This window comes from Leptopilina heterotoma, unplaced genomic scaffold (genome assembly GCF_015476425.1).
Source record: "Leptopilina heterotoma isolate Lh14 unplaced genomic scaffold, ASM1547642v1 Lhet_46, whole genome shotgun sequence".
Classification (NCBI taxonomy): Eukaryota; Metazoa; Arthropoda; class Insecta; order Hymenoptera; family Figitidae; genus Leptopilina; species Leptopilina heterotoma.
The window spans coordinates 1,027,127-1,052,340 of record NW_025111092.1 but is presented as its reverse complement, the minus strand read 5'-3'; the positions used below and the strand labels follow the sequence as shown (position 1 = coordinate 1,052,340).

The following is a 25,214-nucleotide window of genomic DNA, read 5'->3' as shown; positions in this document are numbered from 1 at the left end:
ATATTTCTTACAATAATGAATAAATATTAATGAAACTTCCGACAAACTTGCAGTATACCAAGTACAATAACTTGTCTATTGTGCGAAATTATTACAATTTACGGTTTTTAAACAAATTACAATTATTCATTACGCCCCTTAGCCATTACGCCCCGGTCTCCCCTAATCAAAATCTCGATAAATTCAAAGTATTTTGCATTTAACTTTATTTTATGTAATATTTTTTTGTCACTTTCTTGTCATTTACTTTTAAAAAATAAGTTACTTTTTCACATATTTCAAAAAAGAAAGGTTCTGTGAAACCTAATTCAAAAAATTTTTTTTGAGTGCCTATGAAATGAGATTTAAATCTTTTTCAATTCTTTAAGACAGATAAGAGAACATTTTACATAAAACTATAAATTAAATTTTTCATAACTAAAACATGAAGATATCGATAACTCCGAGTCTTCGATTCGGAGTGATCGATTTCTTCATGTCTTATAATAATTAAAGATGAAAGAATGTTAAAATCATTATCAATTCAATTATTTTTTTCAAGAATTTTTAACTAAAATTCTTCTTTAAATCGATTATCTATATTAATTTTTAATAAATTTCGAAAAAGTTCTTTGGCAATTTTCAAATCCATTTGTTTAGGTACAATATTCAATTTTAAGAAATTTCAATTATTCGTAAATTCTTCAATTAAATTTATAATAGAAAATATAAACTTCAAATAATATAAAAAAACTTAATTAAACTTTTTCAAAAAAATTAATTTCAAAATTCAATTATTTCTAAAAATTCACGCTCTAATCGTTTTAATTAAAATTAAAATTAAATTAAAATTCAATTCAATTTTATTAGAAAATTCTACGAGAATTCAATTATTTAAATACAAAAATAAATAATTCATTGAATAATTGAATGTTTCTTAAAATTCAATCCACATAAAGAATCTTAGCAACAAATTTTGAAAGAATTGAATTCTTTTGACGAATTCTAATAAAATTTAAAGAATAATTACATTTTTCGAGAAATTCGATTAAAATTGTATTAAAAATAATTGAAATTCTGCGATGAGTTTTACTATTGAAAATAATTGAATCCCTAAGAAGAATTTAATTATTTTGACCAATATTTAATTTTTGCGAAGAATATTATTATACTCTTGAAAATAATTGAATTTCTGCAATAATTTGTAACTTTTCTAAAATTGAATTTTTTTTTCGTGTTTTTAACTAAAATTTTTCTATAAATGCATTATTTTTAATAATTTTTGAAAAAGTTCTTTAAGAATATCCAAATTTATTCGTTTACAATTCAATTTTACAAAATTTCAATTATTCGTAAATTAAAGTTTCTCAAAAAAATGAATTCCACATAATTGTTAGTTTAAAATATGAAAAATTCAGATTTTGAAAGATTTTAATTTGAATCCTTTTCAAATTCAATTATTTCTAAAAATTCACGCTGTTATGTTATGTTTTATATTATTATGTGTTTAATTCAATTTTTAACTTTTCAACTATCATTCATTCTGAAGGTAAATACTTTTTTATAATTTAATTAAATGTATATAATTTAATGTTAACATTATTTCAATATTTTTTTAAAAAGTTATTTGATATAACATTCAATTGAATTTTATTTTCATAAATTGCTTAATTACAGAATATTTAGTTTTTTAACTTTTTAATAATTTTTAAACTTGCAGAACTCTAAATACTGTTTTTATGAAAAATATAATATTTATTTTTCATAATTTTTATTTCTTATAATTTTTATTACATTTATATTACATCAAATATCTTTTCTCTATATTTAAATAATGTTAACATTAAATTATGGACACATACCTGCCGAGTAAATGATAATTATAAAGTTAAAAATTCAATTAAACAACCAATGTATAGAATTAAAATTTTGGGGCTATGGTACGCCTAAAATTTACCTGGCATTTTTTTCGTTGTTTCTAAAAACGAATTTAGAATTTTTTTTAATTTGATGCTTCATTATATTATATTACATCTTGTAATTAAATAATTAATGCAAGTTATAATTAGTATTTTTACTACAGATTTTTTGTTTTCCAAAGAAATTAGAATTAAAAGCTGTTTAACTTTATCATTTTCAATTAATTAATTTAATATTTTGCAGTTATGTTAGATTCGAAAGATACGGAATTCTTTGTTTGAAAAGCTAAATGAATAATTATTTTTTTAATTAGTTAGTTAGTTTTTCTTCTCTTTGATAGTATTTAGCTTTATTATTTTTGTGCTCTTGGAAAATACTTTACTTATTTAATAGTCTCGACTCTTTGGTAAAAAATCTAAAATTATCGAAAATTATCAAAAATTCAAAAATCCGAATTTCTTAAAATTCAACATTTTTTCTTCTCTTTTATGGCATTTAGCTTCAATATTTTTGGGCTCTTCAAAAACACTTAACTTATTTAATAGTCTCCACCCTTTGGTAAAAAATCTAAAATTATCGAAAATTATCAAAAATTCAAAAATCCGAATTTCTTAAAATTCAACATTTTTCCTCTCTTTTATGGGATTTATCTTCATTATTTTTGTGCTCTTGAGAAATACTTTACTTATTTAATAGTCTCGACTCTTTGGTAAAAAATCTAAAATTATCAAAAATTAAAAAAACCGAATTTCTTAAAATTCAACATTTTTTCCTCTCTTTTATGGGATTCAGCTTCATTATTTTTGTGCTCTTGGAAAATACTTTACTTATTTAATAGCCTCGACTCTTTGGTAAAAAATCTAAAATTATCAAAAATTATCAAAAATTCAAAAAACTGAATTTCTTAAAATTCAACATTTTTTCCTCTCTTTTATGGGATTTAGCTTTATTATTATTTGAATTTCTATTCAAGAGGAAAAATGGAAAACTGAAAAATTTAGAAACTTTTAACAATTTCAGGCCTTTTCCATGATTTCCCTGATTTCCAGAATTAGCCTTTTAGAAATTCCATACCATTTCCATGATTTCTATGATTTCCAGATTCTGTAGGAACCCTGCTTTTGTCTGACTTTCTTCTAAATTATCGAATTCAGTGATTTCTGGGGTGAATTTGGTTAAGTTTTAAAATGATTAATTTCTATTTGAATTCGTTTTTTTTTAATTTAGAAAATCTGTTGTTAATTTAATTCCTTTCCCGTTATGCACGGCAAAAAATATTTAGCTGGATAAACTACAGATTTCACTTTAGTAGCGAAATTTTTCAGTGCTTCATTTAATACTTTCGTTATTCTAGAGAAACTTATCGCTATTTCAAGTAAAACTTTTTTCAGTGTGTAATAATTATTATTTCTTAAAAAAGTATTTAAATTAAAATGGCTTTATGAAATAAGCAATGCAAAAGATGACCCAGATACTAATTGGAATTGTTCTATCCATAGTTTAAGTCTAGTAATGTAAATTCTATTTAAATTAAGACCATTGAGTGAAATTATTTGAATTTTAGTTAGTTAAATCTCTTTGTTAGGTAATAATAATTATTTCTTTAAAATTTTTCAAATTGTTTAAAATAAGCAGTTCCATACAACATTCCCGCGCGCTTGCGCGCGGATAGTGTGGCCAGTTTTTAAATAATTGCATTCTTTTGACGAATTTTATTATAATTTTCAAGAATAATTACATTTTTCGAGGAATTTGATTAATACTGTATTAAAAATAATTGAAATTCTGCAATGAGTTTTATTTTTTTTTATGAAAGTAATTGAATTCCTAAAAAGAATTTTATTTTTTACGAAAATAATTGAATCCCTGTAAAAATATAATTATTTATGAAAATAATTAAAGGTTTGCTTAGAATGTTATTAATTTTTTTTTTAATTAATTGAATTCTTTTGGAAAATTTTATTAAAATAGTGGATATTAAAAGTCATTGAATTGAGGAAAATTTTCGAAAATAATTGAAATTTTGCCAAGAATTTTATTAAAATTTTTGAAAATAATTGAATTTCGGAGAAGAATTTAATTAATTTCAAAAAATAATTGAAATTTTGACGAGAATTTAAAAAATTTTTTGAACATAATTGAATTTCTTCGAAGAATTTTATTACTTTTGAAAATAATTGAATTTTTGCAATCATTTGTAATTTCTCTAAAATTCTCCAAATTATATCATACAATATTTTGGAACTTTTCGTCTTTTCTCAATCACATTACAGACTTTACGGACCTTTTTTTAAAAAAAAAATTAGTTTTACGAACTTGAAGCAAATTTACGGACGTTTGCGGGATTTACGGACTTATATCGAACCCTATAAAATGAGATAAACTATATATTTTATTTAGATATAATATAAAATGAATATAATTCTTACCGAAGCTGAAAGACTTCTAGTTGGTCTGTGATATCGGACTTTTTTCAGGTACACTGTGTATATAACATCATCTCCTTTTTCCTCGCCCCAGAGTCGCCACGTGGGCTGAAAAATAAAAATGAAGAAGAAACTTGACTAATTTGAAAAAATATGCAATAAGACAGGTAGTACTATATTATAGTGTGCAGTATTTGCTATAGTAGATAAATAGATATACAAAGAGTGCGTATACATATAGGGGATGTGAATTATAGTCCTAATTTCATTGAAGGTCTATGGCAATCCCTTTTATCATTTGGAGCATACTCTACAATCTACTCAACGCACACTCTAATGAAATTTAATCGATAGAGCAGGAATGGCCCTCGTCTATATTTTATTTAGTCTTCACAAAGAAATAATTCAACATTCCACGTCCTCCAATTATATAGCAAAGACTACAAAGTTGATTCACACGTCTGAACATTTTTCTACCACTTGACATGTTATAAATATTTTTTTTTTCAAGGCACTTAATTATTTTTATATCACTCAGCACATTAATCACAATATTCACGATGCCTTTTTCATTCAGTTTGTAAATAATTACACTATAGTCAACTACCACTATGTTTTAGTTTAACAAACATATTTAACTTCATTTTCATTCTATACATAATTTTTGGGGTTTTAAGAAAATAATAATAATTCAGTTAATTTCTATTTCAACAAATTTCTATATTTAGTAGAGAATTTTATTTAAGAGAAATTCTCCTAAAGGAGATTTTTATTAAATAGAAATTCTTCTAAAAGAAATTTTTATTGATTAGATTTTTGAATTACTAGAATTTTTATTTTAATAAATTTTTAAAAATAATATTTTTATTATACTAAATAATGAATCTAATTAGTTGGATTTCTAATTTTCTATTTAACAAAATTTACACTTAGTCGATTTTCATTTAACAGACTTAACACTCAAGTAAACATTCAGTCAAAGAAAATTAAAATTTTGTTTGACAGAGTTTTTCTTCATTTTCTTGCAATTTTCTTCATCCAAATTTTTATTCAATGAAAATTCGGATGAAGAAAATTTCCGCTAAATAAAAATTTAATTTTTCTGAGAACTAGTTCAACTGAAAATCCCAGTGAATATAAATTCTGAAAAACAAAAATATGAAAAAATCATATTTTGATTAATTGGAAAATAAATAAAGGAAAAATTATAAAATGAAAATTCTGCTTAATCAAAGTTTAGTAGAAAAAAATGTTATTATAATTGAGAATTTTATTCAGTGGGAATTCCGTCAAAGAATAATTTTGCCTATAATAAAAATTATTTTTAACAAAAAAATTGAAAAAATAAGAATTTTATAAAAGTAAAAATTCAGTTTAATAATATTTTTTCTAAATAAAAGTTCTATTAAATGCACATATTAGACAATAATGTATATTCAATGTCAAAATTCTCTTATACAAATTTATAGTAAAACAAAAATTCTATTAATGAAAATTTTGTTAAAGAAAAATTCTTCTGAATGAAAATTTTTCCTTTTTATTTAGCAGAATTATATTTCATTGAAATTTCATTTAGCAGAAAATGTGAATTCGATGCATTTTCAGTTAGAATATTCAGTTTATTAAACATTTCATTAAGCCAAATATTTCCACTTAATAGAATTTTTATTAATCAAAATTTTCATTGGATAGAATTTTCATAGAACTGATTTTCTTATTTAACCAGAATCACATTTAGCAAAATTTTCCATTAGCTTCACTGTTATTAAACCAAAATCGCATTTAGCCAAACTTTCCATTAGCTTCACTGATATTTCCCAAATTTTTTACTTGTTCAAACTTTCTGTTTAGTAGAATTTATGTTTACGAGAATTATTTTCAAGAATTTGTTACGAATAATTTCTATTTTACATAATATTTACTTAATAAATTATAAATTTAATGAAAATTTTCATTTATCAGAATCATTTCATAAAAATTGATCTTGAATAAAGCTTGTATGAAATGGTAATTTTTTTTTAATTTTAATTAAAATTTCATTTAATTCAAAATCTACAGTTCGATAAAATAAAAAGTTAAATAAATAAATTCAATTCATTTACAATATTATTATTTAGGTATTTGATTGTTATTTATTTTTACTTTTTTTCATATTTATATATTACTTTAATTTTTATTCTTTGTTTACTATTTTTTGTTAAAATTAAATTTATATTTAAATAAATAAAATGCAAAATAAAATTAAAAAACTTGAAAGTCGATCACGTGTAAAGATTACAGAAAAATGAAAATTCAATTAAGTAGAAATTCTGCTTAATTTTTGTTTAATATCATGGCAACATTGCATAATAAGTAAATTATAAAAGTAAATATTTTCTTCTATTTTGAATAAACAAAAACTGGTTTTCTCGTCTTAAATTTTCGTACTCATTTCCGTAATAAATATAGCCACTTATAAATATGAATGTAAAAATTAAAATTCAATAATTGTGACCTTGACTTATTACAAAAAAAGAAAGAAAAATGTCTAAAAATACTTTTTAAAATGTATACATTTCTATACGAGTGTAATTAACATACATTTCAATATAAAATAAAGAATTCTACAATATATACATTAATAATTTATTAAGTTTCTAAATGAACGGGAAAAAATTTCAATCCAACCGCCGTTTTTCGATCTAAATTACATAACTTATGTGTGAATCAAATGAGAATAAAAAAACTAATTAACAATTATAGAACGTGTTCAATCTGTTTTTATCTTTTTTTCCATCTTTTCGTCAGAATTACGTCTGGTATTCAAGATAATTTTTTTTTATATTGTTGGTGTAAAAAAGAGTGTCTATATCTCCCTAGGGGTCATATATGTAAAGGTCCAAGTCTATTAATGACAAAAGTCTACGAAGCAAAATAAAACAAAAAAAATAATAATAATGAAAAAGAAGAAAAGGAAAAAAAATGACAAAATTATTAAATACTATACTCGGCAAGAATAGAATGCGTCATTTTGCCGTGACTTACTTTGGTTGTCGTGACAAGTGATAACTTCATGGATTATGCGAGGACTTTTAACTAACTATGGGTGTTAACCATTATCAGAAGCATTGTTTAACTGTCTTCTCGCGATCCCACACAATAAACTCGGGACAAATTTTTATAAACGTCCATTTAAATATTAATAATATGAAAATTAATTATAATGCGCGGAAAAATTAAACACTTATTGAAAATTTGAAATAGTAATAGAAATGGATAATTATTATTATAAATAGCATTTTTTGTATTTTTAAAGAAATTTAAGAATTAAAAATATAAGAACGTTTAATTCCAAAGGTGTCTAAATTTAAAACAAAAAATTAGAAAATAAAAATATAATTTTGAAAATAATTTCTTTTTTAAATAAATATTTAATTATTATTATTTTTCCATATAGGAATTAAGTTTTCCAAAAATTTAAAATTCAAATATTTTTGAAATTCAATAGCTTAAAAGAATATTCAAAGAATTTTGATGTAAAAACATGAAGATATCGATCACTCCGAGTGATTGATTTCTTCATGTTTTATAATAATTAAAGATAACCCAGTGATAAAATTATTATTCTATATTTTTAACTAAAATTCTTCTTTGAATCAATTATTAGTTAAAAGTACGAAAAATTTGGATTTACAAAGATTTGAATTTGAAACCTTTTCAAAATTCAATTAATTCTAAAGATTCATGCTGTAATGCTTTTACTATTACCTAAATTATTATCTAAAATTTTAAACGAAATTCACTTTCAAATCAATTTTCATTAGAGAATTCTCACGAGAATTCAATTATTTAAATACGAAAATAAATAATTTATTCAATAATTGAATGTTTTTTAAAATTTAATTTCTACGAAGAATTTTATTACCAAATTTTGAAAATAATTAATTTCTTTTAAGGGGTTTAATAAAAATTTAACTAAAAGTTATTATATTACAGAATTTTATAAAAATTTTTGAAAATAATATTGAAAACTTTTTGAATAATTTTATTACAATTTTTAAAAATAATTGAATTACTGAGAAGAATTTAAATATAATATTTATGAAAATAATTTTATTTAATTTTGTTTGAATAATTAAAATTTTGCCAAGAATTTTAATAAAATTTTTGACAATAATTTAATTCTTGTCGAGAATTTTTAAAAAAATTTGAAAATTATTTAATTTCTCCAACGTATTTTATTACTTTTTAAGAATTGAATTCTTGTTATGAATTTTGATATTTATCAAAATAATTGAAAATTGGAAAAGAATTTTATTTAAATTTTTGAAAATAATTGAATTTTTGGCGAAAAATTTTGCTATTTATAAAGATAAATTGAATTCTTTACGAGATATTCGTTTAAATTTTTAATAATAATTGAATTTCTTCCAAGAATTTGACTACATTTGAAAATAATTGAATTCTTGTGATGAATATTATTATTTATGAAAATAATTGAATTTTGCAGAGAATTTTTTTTTAAATTCCTAAAAATAATTGAATTTTTGTGAAGAATTTTGTTAAAACTTTTAAAATATTTAAACAATTTTAAAAAATTCATTGTTGTCAAAGATAGAAAAATTTTTTGAAGGTTTTGTATATTAGAATATTTGTGGTAGGTTTATAGTTTATGAGTCAAATAAAAATAACACCAAAAATTTAGAATTTTCTTATCAATAGGTATTCTAAAAATTTAATTTTTTTCAGTACTTTAAATAAAAATCCCTGATACTTTCCCTGACCTGTGGCAGTTCTGATTTTATTAAACATTAAAATTGACAATTTAAAAAATAAAAAATACAGAAATATGTTTCATTGAAAACTTTTAATTTGTTAGTTGAAAAAATTAAAAATAGAAAAAAATGTTTCATTAAAAAATTTAATTTAAATTAATCGAAAATTTTTAATTGAAAATATATTTAATTTAACAGTTGAAAAAATTAAAAGTAAATTGTAATTATAAAAATGAAGAAATTTTAATTCTTCAATTTCTAAAATTAAAAGCATTTTTAATGAAAAATAATTTCAATTTGACAATCTTGAAAATGAAATGCATAACAATTTTTCATAAAAAAACAATTAAGTACTTTGTACTAAAAGGCTTTGCGACCGTGAATTTGAATAAATCAATATAAAATTATAAATAAATTTCAATTTGACAATTTTAAAAATTAAAAATAATAAAAATGTACCCTAATTATAAATATTAATTTAAAAACTTTAAAAATTAAAAATACGAAGATAAATAAAAAATAAATAAAACTTTTTTAATTACAAATTTTAAATTTGACAGTATTATGCGAATTGAATTAAAAAAATATCGAAACATAAAAAAAAGTAAAAATAAATTAAAAATGTTAAAAAAAATGACATTTTTTTGTACATATCTAGCTAAAAAGATGATATATTGATTAATTAGAGAGTAAAGAAAATATAAAAATAATATTTATCGCTTCAAAAAAAAAAAAAATTCATTGTGTTAATTAAGTTCGTGTCAAAGTCATGGCTATTTTTTCAATTAAAGTTTCATGTAAAAATCAGAGCAACTTTGACAAGCCCTTAAGAAATAATTAATATTTCAATATTCTCGTTAATAAAAACTTTCTTTGAAAATCATTTTTCAAAAAAAAAAAAAAAATATTTCTATAAAGTTTAATTAGATATAGACATTCAAATCAAAAGTTAGTTCAACTCCACATTTTTATGTTCTTTTTACATCAAAAAGCAATTTTCAATAAAAATTTATTTTGCAGAAAAAACAGTGAGAGCAATTATTATTTTTTCTACTAATTATTTTTTTCTAATTGAAAAATGTATCGTGCCGAAAGGCACGAACTAATGTATCATAAATAACTAAAATACATAAGTAAAAACCAAAATAAATATTTTCTAACCATGAGAAAATAATTTTTTCATGAAAATAATATTGCTTGAAACAAAAATAAATGTTTAAAAACAATATTAGAAGAAAAATTATTATTTAAAACATTATAAAATAGAAAAAGAATAAATTTTTCTTATGAACAAGAAGAAAATATTTTTCTGTAAATTTTTAGAATCATTGAACCTACATATGAAAAATATAGTATTTAACAGATGTGTACAAAAATAAAATGAAAAAGTTAAAACGAAAGAAGCAACAAACGTTGCGAGAAGATCCGGCAATTAAACGTTTAAGGAAAAAAGAGTCGAGGCATGACGAACCCCAAGTCTTATGAGTTTCTACGACCCTGAATTATCAAAGAACACAATAGATCACTAACAACAACAAATCCATCGCAAAGGTTTATAAAAAAAATTATTGTACTATGATTTTTTTCTCTCAGAAACGTAAATACAAAAAAAAATCTCTGCCTTCCCTTACAATTTTTAAATAAATAATCATCCTCCCTTATAAATTTATTTACAAGAATTTATTATTGTACATTGATAAAAAATATGATTAAAAAAACTAAATTAATAAAAAAAATATTAATAAAAATACTAAATAAATAATTATTATTAATCTCGTTTACAATAAAGAAAAGAAAATAAAATTAATAGTAATAACAATAATAATAGTAATAATTTAATAATATAATAATAATAATAACAATATAAATAAAAATAACTATTATTTTTATATTTTAAATTTCCACAGATTTATTTTGTTATTTATTACATTTATTTTATTATAATTATTTTCCAAATAATAAATTAATTAATATTATTATTGATTTATTTCAACATAAAGGAGACTTGCCCTTTAGTAAAAAAGTACAAAGTATTATTACTATTAATATAATCATAAAAAGTTATTAAATTAATTTTAAATTATCAAATTAATAAACAATATAAAAATATTGACACGTCTTAAACAATAAACATTATAAATGATCTGTGCAAAAAGGCTTAACCGTGACTAGGTTTTTTTTTCCTTTTTTATCGAAGACTTATACATAAATAATCAAAGTGGCATCGACCTGTTAACTTCTCAGGGTTAACAATCATGGCAAAAGAACTTACACATTCACAATTTTATGAGCTCGTAATTTCAAAATTGTCTATTTGAAATTATTTTTCTTCCCACAAAAAAAAACAAAAAATTATTACGTTTATGACGAGCAATTAAAAAAAAAACTATGAAAAGTACACTCGCATTTAATCTGGAATGCGGTCTTGAAAATTATTCTGGAAAATAATAATGAATAAATAAATATAAAATAAATAAAAGTTAAAACAAAAATTAAAAACTAAACCAAAAATAAAATTAAAAATTAAAACAAAAATAAAGTTAAAAATAAAATAATAAATTGAAAACAAGATTGAAAATAAGGAGAAAAAAAACAAAAGATAAAATGAAAATAAAGGGAAAATATAATTAAAAAATTAAACTACAAATTAAGTAATTAAATTTGGTTAATTAATTTCTTTTTTATTTGATACTTTTGTAAACACAAGTATAAAGTTGAAAAAAATATAACAAACTATAATTGATATTACACTGTTTTTACAAATTTGAAAGCATTGTAATTTTTATTCAATTACAAATCCGTTATTTTCAATGAATTTTTCATTTCAATGGAATATTACTCTTTTATTTTCATTTTCAATTTTGAAATTAGTTTTTGATTTGATGTTCTTCGTCAGGTAAAGAATGATATATCATGCGATGATAGTTCAATGTCCACAAAACAAGTTTATTACACTTTCACGTGAGAGACTAAAAAAAGGTTTTAATCGTATCATATATTATATGAAACTATATAAGATCAATACACACATAAAATCTATACTCTAAATTTAAATCGACTATAACTAAATAGACATTAGTTGAATTTTCCTTAAAACCATTGTGGAGATAAAAAAAATTTTTCTGAAAAAATTAATAATTTAAATTATTAAAAAAAAAAATTTTAATCTGAACTAATTTCAATTAACTAACTAAAACTAAGGTTTAACAAATTTTTAAAACTTTTTTTTTTTTTCTTTAATTTTTTTTTATTTGTAGAAATATCAAGTCCACAATCAAGCAGAAATTAATTTTTATTTCGACTAATTTTTTTTCATTTCAACTACTTTTTTATTTAATGCAGTTAATTTCTTATCTATTTCAACTAATTTTTTAATTACTACCATTCATTTTCTATTTATTTCAACTAATTTTTAATTTATTTATTTAATAATAAAGAGAACAATAAATGTTTAATTAAATTTATATTAACTACGTAATAACTATAGTAAATTTAGAATAATTTTTAATTAAATCGCCCTAATTTCGAAACAATACAAAAATAATTTATTTTAAAATTAACTTGAACTAATTTTTAACTAATAATTTTAATAAATTTTCCAACAATTAAATTTCTTTTTAAAAATTTCCAATTTAGCGATAAATTGACGATTAATTTCAATTTCCGTTTATTTTACGGTTAGTAGACACTCTAATAGTAATTACACAATTAGATAATAATAACAAGAACAACAAGTTTTTCCATTTTATAATTATTAATATATTATTTTATTAAATGTATATGTATGTGTAGATAAATTAAAAACATTTATATACGGCAATAATAAGTTCAAAGACCGAATGAACAAAAGAGAGAGAAAATTTTCGGAGATGAAAGCATGGAAGTAGACACTTAAATAACTGCTCTTTCAAAGAGAGAAGTGTCTAGTTAATTCTTGTATACAAAGAACTAAAAATGTCAACTGGAAGTGACATTGTTCTGTTTATCGACACTTTAAGCCTCCTTGTAAGTGAAAAGAATTGTGAGAAATTATTTCAGAAGAAAAGGAAGTGTTAATCTAATATTTTTATATTAAGACAAATTTTTTTTATAAAAACAGGATTGTCACACTTTTGCTCTTTTCAAATTCCCTGAATTTTCCCAGGTTTTTAAAATATATATTTATATTTTACCAAATTAAATAACTCCCTGATTTCCAAACAAAACTTTGACTTTTTCCCTGACTCTAAAGAACTTTATTTTTAAATAAATATTTAATCATTATTATTTTTTCATAGAAATTAAAATTTTCAAAAATTTTAAATTCAATAACATATAAGAATATTATTATGAAACATGAAGAAAGCGATCACTCCGAGTCGAAGACTCATATTATTATTTATTAAAATATTTATTAATATTAATTAAAACTTGCTACTTTATTACTGTAACTTCTTCAAAAATTATTTTCAACATTATTAGATTATTCATTTCTAGAATTTTCAACTAAAATTCTTCTTTAAGTCAATTTTTTAAAAATAATTTTTGAAAAAGTTCTTTGAGAATTTTCAAATCCTTTTGTTTACAATTTAATTTCACGAAATTTCGATTATTCTGACATTTTTTTATTAGATATATTAGAAATTAAAAACTTTAAATCAATAAAAAAAAATTCCATTAAACTTTTTGAAAAAAATTAATTCTACAGAATTCTTAATTAAAAGTATGAAAAGTTCAAATTTTCAAAGATTTTAATTTCAAACATTTTGAAAATTCAATTATTTCTAAAAACCTACGTTATAATGCTTTCAATATTCAATTAGGTATAATCTAAAATTTTAACATAAAATTCATTTTTAAATCAATATTTATTAGAAAATTCTACAAGAATTCAATTATTTAAATACAAAAATAAATATTTTATTGAATATTTGAATGTTTCTTAAAATTGAATTTTCATAAAGAATTTTATCAAAAAATTTTTAAATAAATGTATTCTCCTGATAAATTTTAATAAAATTTTTTAAGAATAATTTCATTTTTCGAGAAATCTAATGAAAATTGTATTAAAAATAAATTAAATTCTGCCAAGAATTTTATGAAAATTTTTGAAAATAATTGAATTTCAGAGAAAAATTTTATTATTCATAAAGATAATTGAAATTTTGAGGAAAATTTTTGGAACATAAATCAATTTTTGCGAAAAATTAAATTACTTTTGAAAATACAGTAGAGACTCCATTATCCGGACTAATTGATGCAGGCACTTGTCCGGATAATAATTAAAACACTTTAAAACGCAACATTTCGTGTAAAGAAATTTAAAATAGAAGTTAACGGCTTGAGACCTTATAAACTTTATATTAAAAAAAAATTTTTTTAATTTTAAATTTGTCTGGATAATCGAATATCCGGATAAAAGGGGTCCGGATAATGGAGTCTCTACTGTAATTGAATTCTTGAATTTTATTAAAATTTCTTTTTAAATATTTGAATTCTTTTGTGAAAATCTATTAAAACAGTGGACATTAAAAATAATTGAATTTTGATAAATTTTTGAAATTAATTAAATTTCTTCGAAGAATTTTATTAAAATTATTTTGAAAGAAATTAAATTGTTACAAAGAACTTCATTAAAATTATTGAAAATAATTTAATTCTTTGAAAAAATTTAATTAAAAATGTATTGAAAATTTAGGCAAAGGTTTTTAAAATAATTTAATTTCTTTGATAAGGAATTGTATTGAAAATAATAATTAAAAGTCTGCGATGAGTTTCATTATTTATAAAAATAATTGAATCCCTGTTAAAAATGTTATTATTTATGAAAATAATTTGTAAATAATTGAATTCCTGGAAAATTTTTATTATTTGTCAAAATAATCAAATGTTTGCGTAGAATTTTATTAAAATATTTTTTAACTAATTGAATTCTTTTGGGAATTTTTATTAAAGTAGTAGGTATTAAAAATCATTAAATTGAGAAAAGTTTTTGAAAATAATTAAAATTTTGTCAAGAATTTTATTAAAATTTTTGAAAATAATTGAATTTCTGAGAAGAATTTTACTACTTTCGAAAATAATTGAATTTCTGCAATCATTCGCAATTGCTTCAAAATTCAATTTGTTTTAGTGTTTTTAACTAAAATTCTTCTATAAATCCATTATTTTCAATAATCAATTAAAAATATTAAAAAATTTAACTAATTTCAGAAGAATTTTAGTTATTAATTTTTTTTTCAAAATCTAGGTGTTTTAAAATTTTTAATTAAATTAATTGAAAGTAAAATTGTATAACCCTCTGCGCTACATCTCGTTTACGAGCGAGATTTCATGCCATCTGGACGGACAGTTAACGAGCTATTTTGGCGCGAAATTCAAATTTAACGAAATAAGCAAAAGTAGTCCTTAAACTATTAATTCTCTAATATTAAATTTTAAGGTATTAAAACTATCCAAGTATTATGACAATACTTGGAGGAAGGTGAAATACATTTTCAAGGATAAATTAGTGTCTTTTATTCTTTAACGAACAAAGGCCTGTGATGTCTTACAAGAATCCCATTAGAAGCAGATAGACCTCAGTTTCCGGCCAAGTAATGCATAATTACAAAGTCTTCTCCGCCCTTTTACGCACGCACAGTTATAGAAAAACATACCGTGGGTAAACACATCTAATCAGATGTGTTTTTTTTCATCTCTTTCACAAACTCTATAGAAATAAATATCTCTATCTTCTCATTTTTTTTTCTACTGAACTTTGAGAAATGATCTCATTCATTGAATTCTATATTGAATTACAGTGTATAGTCAGAATGTCATTCAAGTTCACAGTGAAGTGCTATCAAGTCTGAGAATCATTATCACAATGTTGGATTATTTTTTTTGTCTATTATTATTTTTGCCTATTTGTGTGTACAAAGAAAAATATTGCTGAAATGAAAAGAAGCAAAAAATTGAGTTTTAAAATAAAAGGAATAAATATTAGGTCATCAATGAAAAAAAAATTGATTAATTATACTGCAAATTGTTAAGTAATAAATTATCCTAGTTCGTAAATTGTACAACATAATTTGGAGAATTTTAGAGAAATTGCAAATGATTGCAGAAATTCAATTATTTTCAAAAGTAATAAAATTCTTCGCAAAAATTCAATTATGTTCAAAAATTTTTTAAATGTTCTTATCAAAATTTCAATTATTTTTAGAAATAATTAAATTTATTATTTACAAATTATTTTCATAAATATGTAAAAAAAATCCCACCGTGATGCTTGCAAGTGATTTTTGAAAATATTTTAAAACTCATTTAACACATCAGGCCCATTTCGGGACTTTTTGAAAAATCTGCTCTATATTATAAGGTACAAGAAAATAAAAAAAAAATAAAAAAAAATCCGGCCCAAAGTTAAAAAAAATTAATTTGTTTATAAAAAAAAATTTTTTTTTCAATAAAAAATTAAAAAAAAAATTTTTTGTTTACATTTCTTAAAAGTCGGAAATAAGAAAACTAAAACTTTCATTCTTTGACAACTTTTTCCTAAACTCAATATTTTCGGACTTATAAGCTACTGAATATAGGTCTACAATTAGAAGTCCAAATTTTCGAAAATTCATAACTCGAAAATTTGAACAATTAAACATAAATAAAAAAATACGTATCTGTTTTTTTTCGATACAGAATAGAAAAAAAATATTTTTGGCCGATTTTAAGAGATCGACTTAAATCTCACGTGGAATTGCCCATAAGTAACAGTAACTATAATCAAGTTAGTAAAATACTAAAATTATTTTAAAATAAATTTCAAAAAATAATGAAAATATTTTGAAACACGTACCAAATTATAAAAATATTTAATAAAAATTAATTTTAATGAAAAAAATTCAAAAATATATTATTTATTTAATTATTTAAATTATATTAAACCAATAAACAAAATGAATAAAAAATGTCAATTTTACATTTCTATGCTTTTCTAACTTCACTATAGTAAACTGATAAGAATTCTTTTTTTTTTTAAGAAAAACTGTAAATAACAAGAAAAAAGCTTAATATTCATTTTCTCTATATACGCGATGACTGACGTTTTTCCTTGAAAAATTCAGTGTGTACAACAATGTGAGTCACTAATAATAATAAAAAACAAAAAAGAAAAAAATGCACTAGTCAGACGATACGATTCTATTGCATGTCAAATAACATTCATTCATAAACTCTTGCTTTACGATATTATACGAATTCATTTGATAATATACATATGCATATGTACGTATATACATAAACTACATATTATCAACAATACAACTGACTGAACCTGTTACCAATATTATATTAAAAACACATGATACGGTCTGATGACACTGTAACCCTGATTATACACTATAAAATGCTTGATAGCAAAATGTGTTGAGAATAAGAAAAAAGAAATTAAATTTTTAAATTGTTTATAATTCACACGTGAGTGCACGTATACATATGTGTGAATAGTATATATAATCGCAAAGGTGTATAAAATTACGGATTACGCACCCATATCTCTGCCAAGTAATCTTCTCTCTCGGATATATATTTTATATATATTCAAGTTTCGAGAAAACGAAGTTCAATTCAATTGTTATTTACAAGGTTTCACCGGTTAATACTTATTTCAGTTTATTACCAATCAACATTGTTGGAAAGTATTATATCTCTAGTTTTCCTTTTTTTCAATAAAAAATGAAGTTAAACTTTACAAGGTTATTGGCAACTAAAATTATACCTTTGATTGCAACTATCAACTAAAAAAAACTATATTAAATAAATATTTTTTTAAAAATAGTTCTAAAATAATCATTGAATTTAATTAATAAATTTTCACAATAATTCGCTAATTTATTTCATTTCGAAATTGTTATTTATTAATTTTAGATACTCATTTTTTTAATAAAAATTTACGAATTTAACTATGATTAGAAATAATTAACAAATTTAATTAATTAATAGATTATTAACTGATGTAATTAATTAATTAATTAATTATTATAGTAATAATTTTTATTCGATTCTTGGAAGAAAGAATAAAATGAAACTCAAAGTTTTTTCATTTTCTTTTGGAAACGTTTCGATGGACTGGTTCGCCATCATCATCAGGTCACAAATTTAAAAAAAATTACATCACTTGGTCACAAGAAAATGTTAAACAAAAAATAAAACAAGTCAAAAAAATAAAATTTTTAAAATTAAAAATCACGAACATTTTCTTAGTAAGTGATTAGTTTGACTTACTAAGAATCTTACTTACTAATCACTTACTAAGAAAATGTTCGTGATTTTTAATTTTTAAAATTTAATTTCTTCGACTTGTTTTATTTTTTATTTAAAATTTTTTATGTAATTTTTTTTTAATTAGTGACCTGATAATGATGACGAACCAGTCCATCGAAACGTTGTCAAAAAAAAAAAAATGAAAAAAATTTGAGTTAATAGTTAATTATTATTAAAGTTAAAATACTAAATAAACTAAATTTAAGTTCAATTAAATTTATTGAAATTAAATTTAAGTTCACTTAAGTTCATTAAAATTAACTTTAAGTTTAATTAAATTCACTAAAATGTTGATTAAATTTATAAAAATTAAATTCAAGTTTAATTAATTAAAAATTTTTTTTACTTGAAATAAATTTTTTTCCAATCTGTTATTCTACTTTCCTGTCTATAAATAAAACGAGAGAATTTAATTTAAAGCCTTAACTCAATATTGATTCATTATTCAAATCCTATCCTTATTTGGATTGGCTAATCTAATAGAATCCTAATCTCATGCAGTCAAAATCACTCAAAAAAAAAATGTTACCTGCAAAACATGCGCAGTACTTTTTTTTATTCTATCATAAAAAAATACAAAAAAAAAATAACAAAAGTTGTCTATAGATACGAAAAACAATTTTCATGTATATCCACTCAAAAGTGAGCAAGACAAGAAGAAAATTTTGTTAAATTTACCTGTTGCACATACCACTGGGTTGAACTTTGATTTTTTCTTAATGTCGGTTTACATGGGGCACACAAAAGAAGGGGGGTCAATCTGTTGGCCCCCTTGACATTTGTCACCCCCGAAGGTGACGAGGGCCTCAGCCCATCATCCCCTAGCACAGGCCACAGCATCCACAATCAAGAGACCACTGTTTTCCTTTCTCACACTCTTTTCTCTACTTTATCTATTTTCTCAGCACTTATTGCTCAAAACAAGAAAAAAAGAGAAAAATGTTCATTTATTTTTTCATTTCTTCATATTTTCCCATTACAGCCCAATTGATATGTAATTGTTTACTGACGATATAATCAAATCCAGTTTTACAGTCCATTTTTCTTTTCGCCTTGGAATCGCTCTTCGCATTAAGAATCTGCAATTATTCGTCGGTTTATAATTATTATTCACCATTTTATAAATCCATAAACGTAACGGTTAATTCAGAGAAATTTTTCTTAATGATTTTTTAATTAGTTAAATTTATACGTGAAAACTGATTTTTCGAATTGAATAAAAAATTAATATTTTACAAATTTATAAAAAAAATTGTTAATATTTTAGAAGTGAATATTGTAATTTTTAATTGTGTGTGCATACTAATTATTTTAAGAAAGCTGTTGATATTTAAAAATTATAATTTATACACTTTAAGTATAAACTAGTAATTATTTGTAACAATTGTAATTTTTTATAATAATCTTATATAAATAATAATCATTCGTATAATAAATTATTGTATGATATTAATATTTTACATATTATATTATACTTTTAATAATCATTTAAAATCGGGCGTATTCGTCTCATGTAATTTAAAATTTATCAATCAATAATTTTTAAGTAAACTTTGTTTCGAAATCAATTATATTTTTAATAAGTTTCTGGAAGTTCTTCAAGAATTCCATTATTCAATTTTTTATAGAAATTATGTATAACTAACTCTTCATAGATTTTTTTTAAAGTTATTAATAATATAATTGATTTTTAAAAAAGTATAACATAAAAATTCTTAAAATTATTTTTTTATAAACATTTTTAAAAAAATATAACATAAAAATTCTTAAAATTATTTTTTTAAAAACATTTTTAAATAAACTTTGAAGCATAATTGGTTTTTCAATTACACATAATTAAAAAATGTCCAAACAATTAAAATCAGTAGAATTTTATGAAAAAAATTTAATTTTTTTAATGAATTTTTTGAAAAATATTAAAAATAATCTAGTTTCTTAAAAGAATTCTAATTACAAAATATTAAAACACATTTGCTTTCCAAAATTTTAATAAACCTAATGAGATGTTTTGAAAATTTTAATTTACTTTGATTGAAGACAATTGAATTTAAAAAATTTATGGTAAAATTCTAAGAATTAGTGTTTTAAAAAATTTTATAATAAAAGTTTTCGAAAATAATTAAATTTTTTAATAGAATTTTGAAACAATTTAAAATAATAATCAATTTTTTAATAATTTTAATGAAAAATTTTGAATTATTTTCTCAAAAAGTTTCATAAAAAATTTTTTTAAAAATTAGGTTTTTTATAAAATTTTATTGTAATTATTTTTTGAAGATATTTGAATTTTCAGAAAATAAGTAACTGAAAATATTAAAAATAATTTAATTTTAAAAATCTAATGAAAATATTCTAAGAATTACTTTTTTAAACAGTATTTTAATACAACTTTTTGTAGCTAATTGTCATTAATTATTTTCAAATTTTCATTTTCTTTGAAGATGTTTTTTAAAATTTTTAAGATTTCAATTACTTTTAAAATGTAAAATTATATTTTTTCAAAATTTGATTTCTAAAAGTTTTAATAAAATTCTTTAAAAAAAATTAATTATTTTCAATAAAACTTTACAAAATTTTATTTTTTAAAAACTTTTTAATTATTTATTTCAAAATTATAAGTAACTTAAAAAAATTATTCAAAAATTTTTGAAAGATTTAACTATATTTATGTTTGGTACTATAAAAATCGAAATAAATTGTATTTTTTACCAAGAAAGTTTTCTTTCACAAAAGCGAAAAGAATTAATTTTAAGAACTAATTTTTCGAAGATTTTAGGTTAAAAAAATGCCCTGAGGGTCGATTGTTTAATTTTATTTTTACTTTGACTTTTATTTTCATTTTCACTTTCACTCTAACAAATTTTTATTTTCCTTTTCATTTTTACTTTAATAGATTTTTATTTTCACTTTCATTTCCACTTTGGGTTTGAAAGATTTTTATTTTTACATTCTATCGAAGTGAAAGTGAAAATAAAAGTAAAAAGGAAAATAGAAATCTGTCAAAGTGAATGTGAAAGTAAAAATTTATCAAAGTGGAAGTAAAAATGAAAATGAAAGTAAAATAAGAATCAAATTACATAATTGAGCTCCTGAAAAATAATTTAACTTTTTAGGTGCGAATAATAGTTTTCGACATTCGATATTCAATTAAATAATATTTATTGGAGTAAATTAAATGGTATTTGTTTCAAATACTGAAATTATTGGTTCAAATACCATTTAATTGACACCAATAAATATTATTTGATTCAAGAAAATATTTAATTGATAATAGTCAATTAATCGGTTATTTGAATAAAATAAATCTTTTTTTCAGTGTGACTTAATTTTTTTTACAGTTCTGTGAAATGAAAATATTATTTAAAGCTTAGCGTCGACGCTAAATTCATAAACATTTTTAAAAAGCATTTATCAATTATTTAAATTTAAGATTTGCGATTTGCCATTCAACATGAACCATAAATTTAGCCTCGACAATTTCCCATAAATAAATTTCAATTCGCGTTAGCAAAAGCGCAATTTGGCGTTTCCTCGTTAGCGCTCATTTCCACCGTAGACGTTGTGATCATCAAAGCGTGGAGGCAACCCACTCTTTATATATACATAATAGTTTTAACCTGATGTTCACTGAACACGAAAGCAAAAGCCAACTCGCGATATTTCACTGTACATAGGTCACTTTAATGCAGATTTGCCGATATTTACACACATAGCACCAGGAAAAAGAGAAAACTATATCTGATCAATATTCAAAGGCCAGCCCTTGACATCCGTTGATTATTATATACGTATGTATATTGAAACAATAAAAAAATAAAGAAAAACGAGGAAGAGAATAGAATCTATTGGAGTATGAGGTCATTCTAATAATATGGGTTGGGTTCAAGAAAGAAGAGAAAAACGATCATCATTAGTCTGACACAAACACTAGTCATATGTCTTTTGATGACACACGTTCTCTCTTGGAAAGAAACCCGGCTCAATATTTCTCGCTCGCGCTCAAACCCTTGCAATTTCACTTTCTGGTTCAACTAAAACTGGAAGCTAACAGGCAGTACGACCCTTCACTTATAACCACCATCACGTGTCTCGTCACCTTTAAGTGCTCTTCTCAGTTCTCTCCTGCAAGCTTACGGATAGAAAAAAAACGACTACAATTTTCAAAGCCGCGCAAAAATAATAAATCCCCTCTAAAGAATTTCTGACTATTTTTAGAATAATCAAAAATGCACTCCGGGATTAAAAGATGCGAATTTTGGAGCAAAAATTAATTTCTAACAGTGATCGCTATAATGTTGCTATGATTATTACTATTATTACTATTAATGTTGTTGTATTTGCTAATAATAGTTTTTTATTGTTATAAATTTTACTACCTATTACTATTATTCTTTTTAGGTATATAATATTGTTTTTATAATATTGTCCAGACAAAATTCTTACTTCTTGACTCTAAATAATATTCTCAATCAGTTTAAAATTATTACTCAGAAAAATGTTCCACTGCTTCTTTTTTGAATAAATATTAAATCATTATTATTTTTTCATAAGAATTCAGATTTTCAAAAATTTCAAATTCAAACCTTTTTGAAATTAAACAATTTCCAAAAAATTGTTATAAAACATGAAGATATCGATCACTACGAGTCATTTTTATTCAAATGAATTAAAAAATATGAGTTTTAAAGATATATTTTTTTTAATTTACTTTTGAGTGAAACTTTTTTTAAACACATTTTTATGAATTTTTACAATGACAGAGTTGCCACTGGTCTGGAAAATATTGAAAGTCTGTAAATTTTATCCATAGTAGTGGAAAAATATAAAATTTCTAAAAGTGCTTCGAAAATTTGAAAACTTTTGAACTTTTGGAAATATTGAAAACATAGCCTTTGAATTTTATTTATCAATTTAAAAACTTTCAACAAAAAAACCATCAAGAGTTACAGATGCAAAATTTATGAAAAATTGAATTTTTCTATTTAAATAATTGAATTCTAGAAGAATTTACTAAAAAATGGAATTTTTTTTAAATAATTGAATTCTCGAAAAATTTTGAGGCGCATGATTATTCCCCAAATGTTATTTGACCGAACTGTCATTTTACTGAATTGCATTTATTTCAACTGTTATTTTAACGAAATGTCACTTTTTGCGAATAGACATTTTTACTATAGCAATTTTCGCAAAAATGACAATTCGCAACACTGACATTTCGTAAAAATGACAATTCGAAAAAATGGCAGTTTGCATAAATGACAATTCGCAAAAATAACTTTTCGCAAAAGTGACAATTCGTAAAAATGTCGAATCACAAAAGTGACATTTCGTAAAAATGACATTTCGGAACAATAACGATTCGTAAAAATGATATTTCGCAAAAATGACTTTTCGCAAAAGTGACAATTCGTAAAAATGGCGATTTGTAAAAGTGTTATTTCGTTAAAATAACAGTTCGGATAAATGCAATTCGATAAAATGACAGTTCAGTAAAATGACATTTGGGGAATAATCATGCGCCTCAAAAATTTTCTAGAAAAAAAATTTTTTGTATTTGAATAATACAATTTTGTCTAAACATTTTCAAAAAAATTAAGTTTTGTATTTAAATAATATAATTCGCGAAGAATTTACTACAAAATGGAAGTTTTTGTTTGAAATATTTGAACTTACGAAAAAAAATTCTGATACTATTATTATTATATAGACATTACTATATTATTATTGTTATAGTTACTATTGTTTGAAAAAATTGAGTTTCACTAATAAACATAACTGATAGACACTGTTAGAAAGTCTTAAAAAAACTAAATTAATTTTCATGTATGTTAATCTATTTGGAGTATTAATTAAAACATTAAGCCTTAGAAGGCGGCATTGAATGACAATTGCTGATAAAAAAGTATATATCCGTTTTGATGCGACTGGTTTCGATAAATTTATTCAACGCCCTGTCACGGATTAACACGAGTGACACTTGCCAATGAACAACTTGACCTTTTCCCAACAAGAGAAAATCAAACTATAATGTACATTTCCACTCGGATTTATTAAATTGCCTCCACTTCAATTATCATCATTATTTTTATTAATTCCTAATATTCTACATGGTGAATTCATTTTTTTTATCAAACAAATATATTGTTTATTTCATTGAAACAAATAGTTTGGGCATTTGTTGTGATTAAAACAAACACACAACTAGTGTTTTTGCTCAATTTATTCAAGCATTTGACTAAAACAACCACAAAACTAGTGTTTTTGTTTAATTAAAACAAACATACAATTTGTGTTTTTGTTTGATTAAAACACAACTAGTACATTCGATGAAAAGAAAGAATTAACCCAAATTTTTAATTGCAAGGATTTTTTTATTGATTTTTAAAATTGTAGACATTTTTAAAAGTATCAGTTATCTAATTTAAAAAGAAATAGCCTATTTCCTTCATTTTTGGAAAAAAGAGAAATTTTGGTTAACTCCCTGACCCACTTTTTGAGAATATCTCCTCTCCTCTTACTTTTAATTAGTTTCTTCTAAACTCTTCGTATTAGTGTACAGATATAAAATAACATTTCCCCTTTTATTCGAACAGAATTTTTTTCTTTTTTTTATGACGCGACCCTTTTGTTAACGCTAACTTCCGTTGGCATTATTAAGAGGCATAAAATCCGCTCGTTCGAGACAAGCCAATAAGACTAGACTTCCTCTTCTTTCTCTCTTTTTCACTCTGGAGACAATTTTTTTCCTGAACAATAAACTAATTGCATAACAAATTCCAATCGCGTGCATTTATTCACATGTACCACGTTTTGTGATGATTGAAACAAGATTCAAGATAAGTAATAATAATAA

The 25,214-nt window shown here is 22.0% G+C and overlaps 1 protein-coding gene across 2 annotated transcripts in view; it reads right to left on the bottom strand.

Moving 5' to 3' along the window:
- Window positions 1-25,214, bottom strand: part of LOC122507305 (ral guanine nucleotide dissociation stimulator) — an 86,309-nt gene that overhangs the window by 19,099 nt on the left and 41,996 nt on the right. Inside the window, exons 2-3 of one of the 2 annotated variants that reach the window (XM_043619928.1) lie at window positions 19,040-19,440; window positions 4,329-4,433 (exon numbers count right to left, since the gene is read on the bottom strand). In XM_043619928.1, the coding sequence (XP_043475863.1) occupies window positions 4,329-4,433; window positions 19,040-19,201 (267 nt within the window). In that variant the 5' untranslated portion in view covers window positions 19,202-19,440. The remainder of the gene's footprint in view (window positions 1-4,328; window positions 4,434-19,039; window positions 19,441-25,214) is intronic. The other variant, XM_043619929.1, reaches the window with a different exon arrangement.